The sequence below is a fragment of the Paramisgurnus dabryanus genome, chromosome 16, assembly GCF_030506205.2.
Source record: "Paramisgurnus dabryanus chromosome 16, PD_genome_1.1, whole genome shotgun sequence".
NCBI classification, from domain to species: domain Eukaryota; kingdom Metazoa; phylum Chordata; class Actinopteri; order Cypriniformes; family Cobitidae; genus Paramisgurnus; species Paramisgurnus dabryanus.
In genome coordinates, this window is record NC_133352.1 from 9,564,705 (window position 1) to 9,583,904 (window position 19,200).

General features: G+C 35.4%; 4 protein-coding genes across 13 annotated transcripts in view; 1 reads left to right on the forward strand and 3 right to left on the reverse strand.

Moving 5' to 3' along the window:
- Positions 1-1,944, reverse strand: part of fgfrl1a (fibroblast growth factor receptor like 1a) — a 66,654-nt gene extending 64,710 nt beyond the window's left edge. The window contains exons 1-2 of the mRNA XM_065268021.2: positions 1,521-1,944; positions 1,181-1,273 (exon numbers count right to left, since the gene is read on the reverse strand). Of these exons, the coding sequence (XP_065124093.1) occupies positions 1,181-1,244 (64 nt within the window). The 5' untranslated portion in view covers positions 1,245-1,273; positions 1,521-1,944. The remainder of the gene's footprint in view (positions 1-1,180; positions 1,274-1,520) is intronic.
- A 1,416-nt stretch (positions 1,945-3,360) lies between these two features.
- On the reverse strand, positions 3,361-11,167 carry rnf4 (ring finger protein 4). Of its 2 annotated transcripts, none has more exons than XM_065249267.2 (8): positions 11,093-11,167; positions 10,472-10,606; positions 10,195-10,321; positions 7,964-8,064; positions 7,821-7,833; positions 7,469-7,592; positions 7,305-7,356; positions 3,361-4,429 (listed from the first exon to the last, which is right to left on the reverse strand). In XM_065249267.2, exons 2-8 carry the CDS (start codon positions 10,481-10,483, stop codon positions 4,280-4,282), a joined length of 579 nt encoding a protein of 192 aa, XP_065105339.1. In that variant the 5' UTR covers positions 10,484-10,606; positions 11,093-11,167; the 3' UTR covers positions 3,361-4,279. The 2 variants fall into 2 exon arrangements, with proteins under 2 accessions (XP_065105339.1, XP_065105340.1); XM_065249268.2 differs by lacking the exon at positions 11,093-11,167 and adding an exon at positions 10,787-11,043.
- A 2,220-nt stretch (positions 11,168-13,387) lies between these two features.
- On the forward strand, positions 13,388-18,469 carry pudp (pseudouridine 5'-phosphatase). The gene is made up of 4 exons (XM_065267983.2): positions 13,388-13,547; positions 13,797-14,015; positions 15,372-15,601; positions 16,133-18,469. Exons 1-4 carry the CDS (start codon positions 13,493-13,495, stop codon positions 16,307-16,309), a joined length of 681 nt encoding a protein of 226 aa, XP_065124055.1. The 5' UTR covers positions 13,388-13,492; the 3' UTR covers positions 16,310-18,469.
- Positions 17,768-19,200, reverse strand: part of LOC135749358 (NLR family CARD domain-containing protein 3-like) — a 220,381-nt gene continuing 218,948 nt past the window's right edge. For all 9 annotated transcript variants that reach the window (XM_073812154.1, XM_073812155.1, XM_073812152.1 and 6 more), the window contains one exon: positions 17,768-19,160. In XM_073812154.1, the coding sequence (XP_073668255.1) occupies positions 19,154-19,160 (7 nt within the window). In that variant the 3' untranslated portion in view covers positions 17,768-19,153. The remainder of the gene's footprint in view (positions 19,161-19,200) is intronic.

The following is a 19,200-nucleotide window of genomic DNA, read 5'->3' on the forward strand; positions in this document are numbered from 1 at the left end:
AGGCTGTTGAGTCTGAGGTGTACGCTAACACAGAAGGGAGACTCCATCACGCTTCACATGCGGCCCTGATGGAGTGGAGTCAGTGAGCTGTGCTATCTGCCCATCAGCGGCCCTCATTCAGCCCGCACTGAATGGAAATGATGGTTAGTTTCAGTCCAAAAAGACGACCGGACTGCACTCAGCAAACAATGCAGGAAAGTCTGAAGCTTGTGAACTCGGTGGACAGGTTAAAGCTGATTGAATTTCAACTCGGTAAATAAAAGAGACGGAGTGAATTGAGATGCTTTCACCATATCACATTATTAAAAATTGCATTTAAATAATATATATAATACAAGTTTAACTAGTCAAATGAACATCAACTCCTGACATTATTTCTGGAGGGCAACACTTCAAGCAGAAAACAAAAACCTTAAAACGGGATACTTTACACTGCACCATACAATGTTAAAATCAACATTGAGAAAAGGGTGAATGAAAACATTGCATAGTTTGTAAAAGTCACATGAATGTTAGAAAAATATAAACAGGGTATTTCTTTAGTATGTTCAACAAATAGACAAATGATTTGTGTCTACTTCTGTTATTGTTTATGTCATTTTAAGGTAAAGTTTTTTTTAAACATTTCTAAAGATTTCTAAGTTTTAAACTCCCAACAAGTTTATTATATCTAAAATTATTTGTTATACTTTAAATAACAATTCTTAGCATACGAACAAGCACGCATTACATGGATATGACTATTTATTACCTAATGTAACTAAAATAAAATCTATATTTAGTATAAAACACTTAAAACAGTAATCAATACATACACAAATGATGTATTGTTATCAAAATATAACACACAGATAACAAAGATATTAATATCTAGTTGACCCTTACAAAAATCAACCAAGTTTTTGTCTGTTTTTTATGTGTGTTGATTACTATTAGCAAAACCATGGTTTAACTACAGTAACCATGGTTTAACTGTGGTTTACAAAACCAAAATTATTTTGTGGTGTCCATGGTTTTAATACAGTAACCATGTTTTTTTTTTTTTTTTTTTTGCTTTTAACTGTAGTAAAACCATGGTTAATATTCGTAAGGGTAGTTTTATCGTAGTTTTTAACAGGTGAGTACTTCAGCACTTCATCCTTTTTGCATCGTTTACAAGGGCAGAAAGACTTTTACTCACCTCTAGCACAGTCCGTCATGAAAATAATGTCAAAAATGAAGAAAGCAATCCAAAAGATTTCCATGATGTCTCAATAAAATCTGGTTCTACAATCTACAAGAGAAATAAAGCTGTTTAGTGTAGTGACAGTACAATACGACATCACTCACAAATTCATTTAAATTTTAAATGTGTGCAACTCAATAAAAGCAGTGTTTTACATGAAATCTCATTACATGCCTTGCTGCTTGGTTATATCATTCGTGGAAACCATTATTTAAATGGCTCCAGTGGGGTTGCACAATAATTTTAGAGCATTAACTCGCAATAAAATAATAAAAGTTAAACGTGCGACACTTACCAACAGCAGAAAAAGTTTATACAGTTGTTCCTCGCGACCGATAGATGAAATAGCATTGCTTACATCTCCTTAAAACACCGCAGACAATTCATGCCTTTACACCAAGATCTACATCCGAAATCATTTTGCGCGAAAACCGAATTCAATCTGCGAAATTATCACGCGCCACTGTAGTCCAGAACGCTCTGACGTCATATATTTTCACGCGACGCTTTTAAAACACGCGCAGAAACTTCACGATATGACAGTCCGGTACTGCCGCCGAGCATAAATCACATCCACGTTATCTCCACAGGATCTTTATAAAACTAAGCACAGACAACAAAAAATTGATACGGCGTGATATTAAGTGGTGGTAAAGAAATACCGTTAGCTAAATATTTCTCCGTCCACACAGACAGACATACGCACACACACACACATTGGGGAGTGTAAGATGGTCCAGCCCTACGGCCAACTTTAGACCAATCACAGCTATCCTTTTCACTTTTACTATTTAACTCTTTCACAATGAAAAAGGTTTAATTTTATTTAACATGGGATATCATAATGACGAATTGTCTTTTTTACTCATAAGTACTCTAAATATTATAATTGATTGTCAGTACCAATTAAATAATATTAATATTAAAATATATTGAATGGTACAATATTTTTGTACCATTGGATATGCAACATTTCCGAGGGTTTATAAAATAATTCTAAATTAAATCACATCAGTTAACATGATAGATTGGAAGGGGGCTGCTTTTTATGTCCGCAAACAAACAATATTAAATGTAAACATCTGAAAAAACATCTCACATATGACTTTCTCATTAGCACCTTTACTTAACAATTGCTTATTTTAATCTTACTGTTGAACAATCTTTAAGTTTTGCATGTTTATTGTGGAAAGTGCACATTATGTGTTTAAATAACCTAATGATACAAATATAATTAAACATATCTAAACAATGGTCAGGTTAAGTTATTTTGTGCTGCAATACTGGTGTGAAGATTTTCACCCTTTGTAAGACATTGTATCGTCTATTATAAATCTGTAAATTCATAACAATTTTTTTTAAGAAATCCCAGAATACATTTAGGTCTTAACTTAGCTACCTGAATCCTTCACTCAATTTATCATGTTTACACACATGCATACACTTCCATCTAGTGGTGATTTCTGGTACTGATGAAAGATCTGTCCTAAAGGACTGGTCGATACAAACACGTTGAAATCTCGGGAAATTGCGTTGGTATTTAGTCAAATATTCACAGACAAGGCTTAGGCAGAGACAAGACTAGGACTTAGTTAGTTGAAATTAAGATGTTTAAGCCTCTTTTATAAACACGCCTTATAAAAAGATGTTAGTGTGTCACTGGCATATTTTAAGATGTTAAGACAGCTCAAACATGTGATTTAGTCTAGGACTATCCTTAAACCTTGTCTGTGAAACCAGAGGTTAAAGTGTAATCTTAGTCCAAGTAATGAAATGTATGACATAATCTCCAGGTGGGCCCATAAAACATATACTACATACTGTTTAAACGTTTCAGGTCACTAGTGAACGGTTTCTCTTGAGCTCAAATGTATGAAATTAGTTTTGTAGACAAAAAATTTTTTTATAATACAAAATATAAAGCAAAAGCAATAAAAACTAACTCAGTAAAGTTTAAAAAGCATTTCGGTGTGAGACCTCAAGGTGATTGATAAAATAAGAACATTTTTACAAATTTTAGACAAAGAATAAATCATTTTATATAAATAATATAACATTGGATTTTGGATTTCTTATTTAAAAATGTTTTTTGCAGCTTATGGTTAAAAAAACAAAAACAATACGAGATAAACATCAGTGATCAAAATGTTTATTGAAACAAAATCAATTCTTTACACATGAAAAACTTTTAACTTACAGGTCTTTTATACATTAAACTATATACAAATACTTAATATTAACGGGTAGATTTGGCAAAACAGCATTGTTAGGGTGAATTTTCTCAGCCTCATTTTGTTCTAAACCTGAAAATGGTTATCATTCCAAAATCTGACCAATGAGGAATGAATAAATTCAAGATCATTTTCAGTGCTTTTTTAGTAACATGACTTTTCCAGGACAAAATTAGGCATTTATATTGTCTTGACCAACATTCGTTTCTTTTTTCAAAACAATTTGTTTGATGGCCAATCAAAAACCTGTATATTGATCCTAATGATAGATGGCATGTTAACTGTGTGTGAAAAATAACTAGAACCAGTATGGTTTCTATTAAGGCCATTCAAATAAATTTGCATGAGGAAATGGATGAACGTGTGATTTGTCCCAAACATCACAGAAAGCTCTGACATTTCAATGAACGATAAAGACAATTACAACAGTAAGCTCTTTTGCTCTTAAGACTAGATACATTACTGTGATGTTTGGTCCTTCATTGTCCATTTAAAACTGACACCTTAATTGTAAAAAAAAATTGATACTAGCAGCCAAGTCCAGAAGCATGTCAGTATATATTCTGAATACCCCAAAACACTGTTATTCACATTTTTTAAATATTTTATCCAGGACAAAGTGCCATTTTTCAGCTTTCCTACATTCCAGCATGTAAACTGTTTAGCCAAATGTCAATTCTGCACTAACATATAAAATATGAAACGGCCAGTATGATATCATCACGAGAGCCATGTACAGTTGTTTCTGGGAGCGTGCGGGAGAAATTTGCTAAGATACAAGTATGCTGGTTTCAATGACTGCCTGAATGTTTATTTATTATCATTATATATATATCGGATGATATTGTTTGTGCGTGAGTTTCTTTCTACATGTGGGGCAGCTGTGAGCTCTACTGAGGGAGTCGCGTATACACTGACTGCAGAACAGATGACCGCATTTTGTGGAGACCATGAGCCGTCCGCTTTCAATAATCTATAAAATAAGAACAAGGACATCACATTAAAAAAAACAAATATGTAATAAATCCAGTTTAAAGGGCACTTATTATGTACAATTCACTTTTACAAGGTATTTGGACATAAATGTGTGTTGGCAGTGTGTGAACACAACCACCCTACAATGGAAAAAAACCACCCACCCCTTTAAAAAAAAATTAAACCAAAGCAGTCTCATTTGACATGCGGTTTTGATTCCCTGTGACATTGCATTGATTAAGCCCCGCCCACAACCACTGAATGACAGTCTGGCATTACGACAGTTTCCACCCTCAGCAAGTTATACGCTATCTGCCCATATCTAAATAGTGAGATACTACTGTATTCACAGGAATCCAATGTATTTTAAAGCATCACTATGTAGTTTTTTTCCTTTAAATAATGTCTCTAAAATTATTTCAGTGATAGAACAACTTTTAACTGGACAAATTGTACTGTTGCTGCAACCTGAGCAGTCTCCTAGCTGCTACAAGCACACTCTGAAAGTGGCGCGGAGGGTAGGAAACACAGCCCAGCCCCTCCCCCTGCCTGCAGAAGAGTGTCTGATACCAGGCAGTGTTGCACTTTTCAACCACATGAGGGAGCTGTAAGTCATTTTTACATGGAAACTACATAGTGTTGCTTTAACAAAGTGCTCACTGGTAAGGGAGTGAAAAAAAATCTCAGGCCTCTAATCTTTCATGTGGTTTACTTAAAAACAATTTATTAACAAGGTGTTCTCAGAGTAATCTTCTGCAATTAAACTTTTAAGTTTTAACATTTAAAATGTTTTTAAAAAAAGTTTTTACATTTGCTGTGTGAACGAAGTTTATTCTGAGTTACAGTCAATAGGGAATCAAGTACGATTTATATAAATGGCTAATGCCGACTGCAATCAGACATGCACTTGCATTATTTATTCATGCAAAATGTTCATTACACAGACTTAAAGCATAACCATTAATGTAAATCTACATAGTTTCGATTTATGGGTCCACATGCACATAAATAGTTTACAACTTGTCACAGCAGCGTCATAATACAAGCCATTAACATTTGCTCTAGTGAGTCAGTTCACATTAAAAACGACTATAAGGCGTGTACACCAAAGTGTTTAAACGCAGCTGAAAAAGCCCGGCTGACACAGACTGTGGCCGCTTGCCAGCGTTTTTCAGCTAAGTGCTTTGGTTGCTATGATACTTCTGTTTTTCTATTAGTTGTTGAACGATTGGTTGTTTCAAAATTATTACTTATTGGTGTTAGTTAGTTTTTTTCTTAACATCATTCATGCATCTATGGCTATAGTCAAGCCGAGAACTGGTTAATCTATACACATATTAATCTACGCAAAAGTTAGGGATCTCCAATTTACCTAACCTGCATGTTTTTGAACTGTGGGATTAAACCAAACCAGGTCGCTTCACCATCGATTCTTATGGTCCTGATCCAATTCAGAATCGATTATCATCGTAATATTTAGCATATTTGTGACGTCGCTACAATCGCATTTGTGCTCAAAGTCAGACTCATGTTGGCAGTTTTGCTAGTAATCTCTGCACTGTCATATTCTGTATTTTAATGCAATGAAGTCAAGTGCTCAATGAAGCTATTCTCATTTACATACACATTCTGTTTTCTGAGATTAAAACAAGTAAAAAAGTAATTAAACGTGACTAATTAATTCAACATGTTAACCGGAAGTAACTTCCATGAACTGCCAACATCATCTGATCATCATTATTATACACCTACATTAAGGAGCAGTGGTTGGCAGTATTGTATTTGTCTAATGCAGCGCACTCAACACCTTTGTCTGGATAACAAACCATGTGTATATTTTTACATACGTATGTTCTTGTTCTTATGTCTAAACAGTCAGTGACAAGTTTCCAGGTTTGCCGATGCCCTGCAGATTTTAGCTCCAACCCTGATAAAACCTTGCCTACCAGTTGTTTTCAGGTGACTCTTTAGACCATATCATGCTTATTCAGCTTGATTAGAGGTGGAACTAAACTCCAGGCCTGACATTGCCTACCCCTGATCTAGACTAATCAATCACACGCTGACACTAGGGCTGAGACGATAAATCATGTGATTCTGCTTGCAATGCTTCTTAATGCATTATGGTAAAATGTCACTACATCCAAAAGCCAGAGGGCGCTCTCGTGCAGAAACTCACTATGCGCCACAAAAGAAGTACACATGAAATGCCTGTAAGTATATTTATATCGCTGTTCATCAAGTCTTTTCAGGTATTTTCATGATAATAAAGAATACGTATAATGATTATGTTAGACGAGTGTTGCTTTTTCATATTCATGTTATAAACGACTCAAACTAACAGTGATTTTAGATTGAAGGACTTCCTACTGACCAAAGAGCTAAAGGGCATGAAAGAGCTGTGCATAATATCACCTTTGCAGAATCGATATCAGTCATTAATAGTATGAAATAGCGTTTAATCATCCAAGCCCTAGCTGACACAGGGAAAACATGCAAACCCCATACAGAAAGACCTCACAACCCAGCTGATACTTAAATCGAGAACCTTCTTGCTGCAAGACAACAGTGCTAATATATCACTATAGCTAACATTTCTGGTGAGAACAGGCCTTTACTTGAGTTTTTGTGTGAACCATGATAAAAGGCAATGACAAATTCCAGGCGCTGGCTTGAGATTTCACAATTTAAGCATGCCTGGGAGCCAAAGACTTGGTCATCCTTAGGGATAGACATAAACTTTGCAATGTTTCACATAAATACATTTGTGTAAACAAATTAAATGATCACATTGCTCTTGCCATTGCTGGAGCACATCCTGTTTGGCTTAAAAATGTCAGTACATGAGAAAAAGACATACATAAACCACTTACCTCTGAATAAGCGTCCATGCATACGGGGCAGCTAACTGCCCCTGGTGTAGACCTAAGAAAAGGCACAACATCACAGACTAAGCATACAGTCAGGCATTCAATTTTATTTTCATTCAGATGTTGTAAAATCTGTGTTTGGTAATTGTTATTGTGTGTGTGTGTACCTTGCTTGGGAACTGGCATGTAGAGATGAGAGCAAGCCAGGACTAAGTCTTAAACTAGACTCTTCCTCTTCATCACTGCTTAGTACATAACTTTCTGTGCCTTGTCCACGCCTATTCTGCACAGCTGCAAAACAATGCAAAAACTGCCATGGCACATTTACACTGCTTAAATTAAAATCCAAGGGGCATTTATGACAATAGCAAAATCCAAACAAAGGATAGCACTAAAAAGCCCTTAATAAAGAAAAGCATGCAAACGACAACCATATAGTCTGCAATCAACTTATTTATCTTACAAACATCTTACAAATGCAAATTTACATCGGTAAAACAGAAAAGAATGATACGTTACCATCTTCCACAACCTTGTCCCCAAAAGCCAATGCAAAAAAACAGGAAAAAGACAAAATTATGTCAGTACAAGGCCTTGCATCCTCATACAATAATACCAATGCAACTCCAGAATAAAATAAAAATCCCTCCAACAGAACTCACCACAATCGAATCATTATTGGTAAGGTCAACAACCGCAGGTTCTGACCCTTCGCATGTTAAATCCACCACATCTTCACCTTGTAATGGCATGTCATCTAAAACTGTAAATGTATTCATTATATTAATAAAATCATTCACGAAAATGTATTGCTGTATGTACAGCCAGCTCATAAATTCAGAAGTTTCTGTCAAATGAGAGACAGCAGAAATCAATCTTGTTTTCTGTCGAAATATGGCAAAGCCTTTATATGTACTTGCTGTGCAGAGCTTTGGGTTACCACCAACGCAAAAGGTCAGGGGTTCGAAACCAGGGAACACACATACTGATAAAAAAATATATAGCTTTAATGCACTGTAAGTCGTAAAGTAAGCAGACAGATCGGATATTCTGTATGTTTTTAAAAAAAGCAACGTTGGCAAATGACATCAACACCACCCCTGATCACATGACTCTTTTTCTAGCAGTAAAATGGAGGATGACAGCTTCACTTAGGCCGCATTTACACTGCCTGTTTGAAGTGACTCAATTCAGATTTTTTTCTCTGAAGCGGCACAGATTGGATATGACCTACAGACGTGTAAGCAGGAAAAGAGTGCATAGATTCTGATATTCTCTGATTGGTTTCAGTGGAAATAAATTAGATATGAATCAGATTCATGCATTCACGTCCGCAATGTAAGCGGACAGATAGGATATTCTCACGTCAAAACGTGTCGTGCATCAAAGGGATAGTTCACCCCAAAATTTTGTCATAATTTACCCTCATGTTGTTACAAAGCTGTATAAATTTATTTGTTTTGATGAACACAAGAGTACATATTTTGAGGTTGTAACCAAACAGTTCATGAGCCCCATTCACTATTGTATTCTTTTTTCCTACTATGGAAGTAAATGGGGCTCGTGATCTGTTTGGTTACAAAGATTCCTCAAAATATCTTCCTTAGTTTTGTATTTTTTAGAAAAAATACATTTATACAGATTTGAAACAACAGGAGAGTGAAAAAATAATGACAGAATTTTTGGGTTGAACTATCCCTTGCTAAAATGCTACGCTAGCAAATGACATCAACTCGGGTGGACACCACACGCAATCACATGACTCTTCTTAGCAGCACAATGGAAGACAACAGGTGTGTTCGAGTTCATGTGGCACTGGGCAGATCGATCGGTGAGGTTTGCCGCTTGCAGTTTTGGAGGAGCTGAAGACAGAGCTGTCAAGTCAGAAATCTTTTGCTTGCCGTGGGCCGTGTTTCCCTTTTTTTAATCGCGAATAAAGTGAATTAGATTGTGAATTTGTTAAAAACAAACCTTTTAATAAAAAGTTGCAACCAGAAACATTGTATATCACATATTTTAGTTGCTGTTTATACTGTATTCCCGAAAATAAATGCGAAACATAAGTCTATATTATTAAAATAACAATTGAGTTCGTTTTTTTGCTTCTTTTAATATTTACTGTATTACATGACACAACATAACATATTTAGGTATATTAACAAGTTTTACCCGTTATAAAATCATAAATTTATAATGTTTATTAGTGAAACTAAAGGTTGGATTAAACATGAAACGCACGTGATCATTGTCAACACTGAGGCGACCAATCATGAAGAGCTCTTGTCCTCAGAACTCGAAGCATTGCAGCTTGTTGTATGGTTTGCTCTTCATAGTGGCCGCACCGGCTGAGCCAGCTGGCTACTCTGGAAACGCTCCCGCGGTACTTTAATGCCAAACGTCACAGTCACATGCCTTCAGCGCCAGCTCAAGTCGGATAAAATTTCTAACCGGCATGCAATTCTTCAAGTCAGCCGTCACCCCATGAAGTCGAACGCACCTAATGGCTCCACTTTAGGTGTAATGTTGAAGTTTTATGTATTGTTACAGAAATAATGCAGTATAATCTTGCATTTTAATATTGTATTTATTATTTCGTCTGTGTCCATTGCATAACGTGGTTTTACTTTCCCTATGGTTTTAGCTGATCCGGGTCAGCATGTCTACCTTAAATTGTTTTGCCAAGCGTTTGCCAAGTGTAAATGCAGAAATCTGATAAGAGTCGCTTTAAAAGATAATGTAAGCGGGTCAACAAAACATCATACAACAAATCGAAATTGGGCATCATTATCTGCAGTGTAAATCCATCCTAAATATAACGTAATGCTGCAATTCAAAGTGTTACTAATTTGCTTTAGGTTTTTGATGGGAATGCAAACTACATAATCTAACTTACTGTTAGTCCTCTCGTTTTCAAGCACATCAATGGTTTCCATCACAGTATGAGATGTCTGATTTTGGCTCCTCTTGCTGGTATTGCGTCTGGACGATGAAGTAGAAGCAGTGCGCTTTTTTCTTTGTGTCTGATAACAGAAAGCACCAGTGAGTGTATTGGAGCAAAATTATGGTAATTGTTTGAATTAAAGCACAGAATGTGGGGAAAGCCATACAACAAGCTGCAATGCTTCAAGTTTAATCAGTTTAAATCACGTGTGTTGTCACGTGATACTCACAGTATTGCTCATGGCGACTAGTCTTGCTTTACTAGATTAAATAAAGTGCAGGAATCCAGCTGGCAAACACCGACTTGGAAAATGACAATTAGCGTTGAAACGTTGCTCAGCAACCGAATGACTCCTCAATATTGACTACAAATATTAAAAATACAAATCAATCAAATTATAAAACATATATATTAATTTGTTGTGATATTCTATTCATATCGTCCAAGCATAGATCCAGATTCAATATGTATTTGTAAATATTTACAACAAATACAAGACCATAACGTGAGCAGTTGGCCTGTTAGATAAAACATAATTACGTACGTTACCAAGCATATGTACTCTGAGCAGTTCATGAAGCAGTATTTTATTAGCCAGTGATAAATGAAAAACAAATATTCAGTAAGAAAAACCTAATAAAAGTTAATAATATCAAATTAAGTGCGTTTGATAGCAGCTAACTTGCTAACAATAAAGAATCATCGTAGTGAAGATTTCTGACTGCTGTCCAGTCTGTTTCCTTTTTCGTGTAATAAACTCAATCAATAGACGACCCAACAGCCCAACATTAAATTATTATATGATGAAACAACACTATAGTGAGATTTAGATGAAAAACTGGATACATACTGAGCACTCTTGATGTCAGCAATCACAACACAAATAGAGCAGAATAAAAACGACACGTAAGGATGACGAGACACAGCGCCACCTATGGGAGCGGAGAGAGAGACGTTTAAAATGACTTTGTTTTATAAGTTTACAGTTTAACAATAAGCGAAAACTTTACTAAGCTGTAGATGTTGTACTGTGCTTATGAGGAGTTAAGTCAATCACACCCTGTTGGTCAACTGCCAGATGGGATTTCATAAGTGCTGATAAAGCTGCCTGTGACTAAAAGTTAATGTGATTAATTAAATGAGGTAAATTTTACATATCATTTCATTTTCAGGTCACAGGAAGTCAAAATAAAATAATGTTAGCAATGGTAATCGTCTCATATTGAATAGTAAAATTACATTTCACAGGTTTTCCATGATCATGGAATTATATTAGCCTACAATAAATACTGTAGAAATATGCTTTCAGGTCTCAAATATCAGCAAAAACATTACCATTTTAGATAGTTTTAAAAGTTCAGGTTTTATTTCATATTTAGAGTGAATATTTATTTATTTATTGTAATTGACAAGTGAAACGGTCCGCATGGTTGAGCTTTCCTTATATTACACAAGGTCCAGGGCAGTTGTTCAAAAAGTTTAAGACAATAAAAGAATACAATCATTCCTTTCCTTTAAACATTTAAACTCAACATTCAGTCAGTTCCTCTTTCCCATAAAAAACATATATAGAATATGCACAAATACATATGAACATGCATTAAAATCATAAAGAGCTAAATGTCCAGTAGTTTACATGTGTAGAGAAACCAGCTTTAAGGGATGGGTTTGTTAAAAACTCCTTTTGAGTTAATCTCTGATGACTGTGTGATTGTAATTTATATACCAAATGATGGTTAAAATTAAATGTTTTTCTGTTACATGTGAGTTGAGATTCAGAAAGTTTGATTATTATTTTATATGCATGTTTCACATGGCAGCTTTGAGGGGTGTATTTTGCTGGTTCATAGATCAACATTTCTGTGCAATAAATTCAAACCTGTTTTATCAAACCATTAATTTCAAAAACATATATTAACTTCAAAGGCTGTGTTACTGGATTATAAAACAGCATTTATATGTTGATTTTGTTTATTTTTAGAACTACAGCATAGCACATAATATTAAAATTCGAAGATATACGTCGATTGATGTTAAGTAAATACGCTCTATTTTAACTTTAACAGGTGCGTATTGTTAACAGTTCCTAGGTGAACATTTTACACGTTGGTTTGGTTCATAGAACTAAAGGACTGTCCAAAGACGTGCAGTACCGCCCCCTAGAGCAACATATTGCAATTGACTGAATTTGAAGTTCAGAAGCATTGAATGGATATGTCAGTTTTGAAGGCACTGTCTTGTTACTCATTTAAATAACAACATTTGATGTTGGGTTTATTTGCACATCACATGATATTGAAATGTCAATAAATATTAGTTAATATTTGCATGTATTGTTAATGGTTTCTAAATAAACATTTATAAGTTATTCACTGACTGGAAAAAGTTATTTTTGGTTCCAAGAAAATGACCAAAAATAACCATTAGACAACGTTCTGTTTAAGTTATTTCTATGCTATTTTGAAACCAACATTCAATGTTAAGGGAACCTTATTTTATGTTTCCAAAAGAAAAAAAAATGTAACCATAGAGAATGTTCTGTATAAGTATTTTATAAATGCACGTTATGGGAACAATATTTTATGGTTGTAAAATATAAAACCTAAAAAGAAAGTTTCAAAATAGGTGAACGTTCTGTGTTTGCTATGTAAGCTTTAATAAATTAAGCATTAGATGATCATATAGGCTGGAAATGTTTTTCAGGCTTTTCGTATAAAACAACCACACCATTATGTACTGTCTGATTTAATTAGATAGAAAATGGCCAAATCCATAATTAAATAAACAAGAATTTCTTTGTATAACAGCAATTAAATGTAACCACTGATGACTGCTGGCACCCAAACCCATTATCACTTTATCTTTCCCTTCTTTTATTACCTCTTGAGCTAACTGTGCGCTTTAATGTATGCATGGTATGCTTTAGAGCGCTCTGTCAAAAAACGCCATTTCCCATAAGTCTGTGCGTCAAGAATGGCGAGTTACGAAGTTGTCCTGAGTTGATATCCAAAAGTGGTTTTCTGAACCAGCGATACGATCATATACTCTATATTTACACTATATCTAAATACTAACAATAAACAATAACGAGCACTAAATTAATCGATATCTCTCACAAATCTGACGTGTTGTTGATAGTTATTGAGTAATACTTCGCTTGTCCAGCAGTTTCCGCATTGCTCTCTGTTTTCTTTGCAATGAGTCAATGAGGTTGTGCTAAATACAGCCAAACACACATATCGCATTAAAGATGTCTTATAAACCAGTAACACATGTGCTTTTTGATATGGACGGTTTGTTATTGGGTGAGTGACAAATATATTAATTAATAAGATTGTAAATCAGCTCTTAGCCGGCTTTTTGCATACTTTTATGAATGAATTAAGGGCATGATTCGTTTTCAAAATGCAAATTTAGAATAAATAAATGTATTTTAATTTTTATAGTTAACTTAAGCATAACGTTTGATAAGTGTCACTCTCATGCTTGTTGTAACCAATAATAAGATGTTATTGTTATTATTACTACATGCTTTATTTAAATATCTGTTGTAGATACAGAGAGGTTGTACACAGTCTCGTTCCAAGAAGTCTGTGACAGGTTCAATAAGAAGTACACATGGGAAGTGAAGTCCTCTGTGATGGGCAAAAAGGCTCTGGATGCTGCCAGGATCATCAGAGACAAACTGGAACTCCCTATGACACCCGAGGAGCTCCTGGAGGAGAGCAGGAAAATTCAGGAGCAATTATTTCCCACAGCGTCTCTAATGCCAGGTATAGATGCAGCCTGCATACGAAATCTTTAAATTGTTGCCTTCAAAAGCAGCAAAGGCATTTAAAGGCATGAAGGCTGCCTCTGAAACCAAAGGCAGCTGACTTGTTGCCTCGCTGCCTCATGAGGCAATGACTTCGGCGGCATGAAGGCAGCTCTGAGAAATGCATTCGGACAGCCTTCCTAGGCAGCTTTCAGATTGAAATATAAACAGAGAGCACCTTTGTTATAATAACTAATTCCATTTGAAAACGTCAACACTAATTCCTCGCAATCAAAAGGAGTAAAAAGTGAAATATAACTTTTATTTACAATAAATTTGTGATCCAGCCACTTTATTGGCCACCAATTAATTTATTTTTTTAATTGACCAAGCTTGAGCAATCACATTCCTCACGCACACACAAGCATAGAATTGTGGGACAAGAGGATGAAGGTATCTCAGGAGACAGGAAGTAAAGCAAACATTTGGATCAGACATGCCTTGATGCCTACTGCCTTAATGCTGTCTCCGAAGGAATCAAGGCACGTCCGAATGTAATGCTTGATGTATTCCCAACTCCTGAGATACCTTTAATCTTATCACCTTTATCAACAGTTTAAGTTAGCAGAAAACGATGAAAGGCAAGATTTTACTGTAACACTGATCGTTTTAGCTGTGGATTGCAGAGCACTGCTCTTTTATTCCACTTTGACTTCTTTTTTGTTGTCATTCTGCTGCTGTCCAGTTGGCATTTTCACCCAAAAAATGGTGGCTGCACTACCGAAGCGCCACCTAGTGATGGATTCCAGAAAAGCATCAGTTTCGCCTCTTGGGTTCTACGCTCTTTGGTTTAATGGTCTGGCTTGTGGCTAAACTGAACTCTGGAAAATAACAAATGTTTTGGTGTCCTAGATGAGGGAAGACTGCGATCATAGATCACCGCTGTATAATGGGAGGTTTGGCAGCCGATCTGTAGTTGACATTGTATAGATTAATTTTACACAGTAACTTTAGTTCAGTGTAGCTTTTTATGGCCTATGCTTTAGCTATGATTAGAACTAAACTACTTGTTGTTTATTTAGCTTATTATCAGAAATAAACTAAAATGACTCTATTGATTCTTTGTGGAAATTTACAGAAAGTTAAGGTTGTTCCTCGAAAGCTGTTTGTTTATGTTTTTACTGCTGAAACCGTCTAAGTCCTTGTAGAATTTGATTTGGAAGTTAATTTCAAAGCAGATTGTACAGTAAGAGGGATGTAGACTGCACATTAGCCTTCAATTCATCATCATCAAAAAGATGGAATCTTTTTAATTCGATTTTATTTTGCATTCATTTGACTTAAGGCACATTTTTATTTACTTTATTTCTTTTAGGCATAAAGAAGCTTGTCAGTCATCTCCACAAGCACGGCATTCCTATTGCTGTGGCCACGAGTTCAGCAGGCCTGACTTTTGAGATGAAGACCAGCTGTCATAAAGAGTTCTTTAGCCTCTTCACACACATTGTACTTGGAGATGATCCTGAAGTAAAAAGTGGTAAACCACAACCAGACATCTTTTTGGTGTGTGCCGAGAGATTCTGTCCCCCAGTAAACCCAGAACAGGTAGAGATGAACCTATTCCATTCTATTCTATGTGTAGCTAAAATATAGCATGCTTGCTGCAAAGTGGTTTTGATTCAGTATAGAATTCAGTATAGAATTATGATGTGTGTAATTGAAAGGTCAAGTCTCCATTAACAACATTTGTCATGCATATAAATGGTGTGATTTTATGTTAATTTCTGTTTTTGTTATTTGTCTTGTTTGTTTGCTATTTTATATGAATTTGATAACGTTGTGGAAAGCACATTGGTCAACAGCCGTTATTTTTAATTGTGCTATACAAATAAATTGTCATTGTCAACATTTCCCCTGCTGCAGGGTTCTCTAGAGTCAGTGTAAAAAAATCACTGCTACTACCAGGGCTTTGAACCAGAATTTCTTCCCAATTGGTTCGTTCCAAACAGAAACCGTATTTTAACGTTTCCGGTTTTTGGTACAACCCTAAAATTGACGTTCCTGAAAAAAACTGGGGGGAAAAACTACAGCATTGGTCTGTGAATTGAATAGTCTTTGCTGGTTTTGCCTCAACAGTGTCTGGTATTTGAAGACGCTCCAAATGGGGTAAAGGCGGGCCTGGCAGCTGGGATGCAGGTGGTGATGATCCCAGATGATAATCTGGACCGCAGCTTGACCCAGGAGGCCACTTTGGTGCTGAGAAGCATGGAAGATTTCAGACCAGAATTATTTGGTCTGCCAGCTTACCAATGACAAAAATCAATGCAGTGATTTGAATACCGCTGGACTATATCTCATCACTTTATGAAAAATAAAATGAGGCTGCAGTTTGGCTTATCAAATTAAAATACAGGAGAAATTTATCTCTAGCACTATTTCTGTCATCATCCATGAACAAAGAAGAATGATCTTCTCTTGGCTTCACAGTTTTGATTTTGTTAGAAAGTCACTGTGCTAAATCTCTGTCTGAATGTTTGCCAAAATGACACCCAGACTCATTTTGATTATTCTGATCAATTACCCTCAGTCGAACCATAGCCAGTGCAGCTTTCAACATGTTTACAACTTTTACTATTTACACTATGTGAGAGTTCAACAGTCCCTCTCAACCATATATGATTTCTATTAGTGTTACCTTTACTCCCTGGAGAGCTGTAATAAAGTACCAGGAAGATTTCCGAGTTCAAACCACATGGCCTAATCCAATAACTGGGATCTGAGAACGCAGTCTTCTTTTATCTTCTGTCCATGTCTGTCTTCACTGAGCTGGAGTTTGCATGTCCCCTCTTTAAACAGTCCAACATATCAGAGAACTCAAGCCCATCTCTGAGGAGAGGGATGCAGTCGTGGAACAGAAGTGAGGGACGCCTATAGACCTATTTGAGCTTGTTGGTTGGATTACACGACAATGCTTCTCTCGAACTTAGTTAAATTAATCTCATATGACAAAATACTACATTATTATCCCTTTCAGCATCACTATGCCTGTTCAAACAAGCGGAAGGAGAACGCCCTGCTAAATAAACAATATAACATTGACAGAAATTCTATTGGATGTAATGGTGTTTATGGGAATTTTATTGGTTGTTATGGAAACTTTAATGGTCTCTGTGGGTCTCTATGTGTTGTCTTCTATTGGTGGGTGCATTAAATCCTAACTGGAATATGTCCCAAAACACATTACAAAAAGGAATTTTGCAGCAGTTTTGATGTTAAAAGCTAATGGTTCCTATTGGTATTTTAACATCGCCAGTCATATTTGTGCACCCATAAAACAATTGTGTAGCCTAAGTAATTGTTGTAGTGAGAAATCAATTGAAGTGATTTTAAAAATGTCTTTATTTGACCCGTTGCTCACTTGAGCAATTGTAGTGATATGATTAAAATGATAAAAAATATTGGGGGGGGGGCTACTTCTGTATATTTATATTTGTTGTAAATGTTTCATATTATACACACAAATAAATTATATAAAATTAAAGTATTTGATGTCTTGCAGGGTTTTTTTAAACTGTAAAAATAAAAAATGGGGCATGTAAAAATAAGTAAATATATAACCCTCTGACATCTAATACATTAAAGGTTCTTTATAGCACTTTTTAAGGCAAGATTCTATATAGAACGTCTAAAAAGAGATCTGCTATTGTTGAAGAACATTCATCAGTTGAGGTATTAGCTATTGTATTGTATCTGATATAAACATAAATGAGAAGTGATCAATGCACAATTTTAATTTGACACAAATACGATTACAGAGCTTTGGCAAAGTTGTCGGTTTTACTTACATTGCTCTAAAAAAATCCACACATGATTATATCAATTAAAACAAATGTTACAATGATTCACAGTTATTACATCTAATCAACTAAAGAAACAACGTACATCTGAATATAAACATTTACAATTCAACATAAATATTTTATCTCCATTGCTCTGGCAGCACATTGTCACTGTATGGTTGTTGTTCTTCACAGCAGAGATCCTCTATATGTGCACTCCAGGATAAACTAGCGTCCACAAAGAGATACTGTACATGTTCCAATTACTGTTTTCAAAAGCACTTTTACCACAATCTCTCCTAAAGTTTTCATAATAATAGTGGTTAAACCTACGGGGGAAAATCACTTAATTCTGCTTTCTTTGGCAGAGGTACATGTGATATCTTTCACATTTTGGGAATGCTGTGAGTGTCTAAAGACCTCTGAAAAATAAGCTGTCACACAGATGCAAGCTCATCTGCAACATTTTTCAGAGCAAATGCACTGAGATTGTCTGGTCCTGTGGCCTTCCTTTTATTTAATTTTTTAACTCCTCACATGCTGAACCGTGATCTCAATCCTACTTGACCCCTCTAGTGAAACTGAATTAATAAAACTCTTGCTCTTATCCAGAATTTTCCCTTTATCAAATCTAAGTCCTCTCATGATCCACAACTATTGGCTTCTGTGTGGTTGAATGATAATTCTGTCATTCCCTTCATAGTCCAGACCTGCTTTGTATTATTACTTTTGAAGGCATCTTCTAGTTTTAACCTGTATGTCCTTCTTTCCATACAAATTTTCCCTTTAACTCCTTAATCAAACACTTATTTTGTTTTGTATCCTTCTTCTTAAAGGCACTTTTCCTCAAATGCATCACCTGTTTAACATCTTTGGTTATATTTCTTGTTATTCAGATAAATCTTTATCTTCTTAGAGGTTATCACTGTCTGCACATAAACATCTATGTAATGTGTTATCAATGTAGACATTTCATCCAGGGAGTCATAATTGAACACCTCCCATACAGTGTAACTAAAACATGCTTTAAGTTTGCAGCCGTGCCGCGCACCGTGATGATGCAACGTCTATTAATTATTAATTAACAGAAAAGATGAGGAGAAAACCAACAACAAATTAGGGTAAGACTCTGACAGCACATACAGTAGATTCATATTTTAGTAAATTTTTATCTATGTTGATATAACAGAAGTCTTTGGCTTGTAAATGGATTCATATAAATGTGTTTGTTCAGCTAATTGTGAGGTTCAGGACACACAACAGATATTTTGATTCACCAGCTGAAGGTCTTGAAGTTTTCACCATTGAGTGATAGAAGTCAAATACTGAAAAATTAAAGAGAAAGATCAGACACAATACACCATC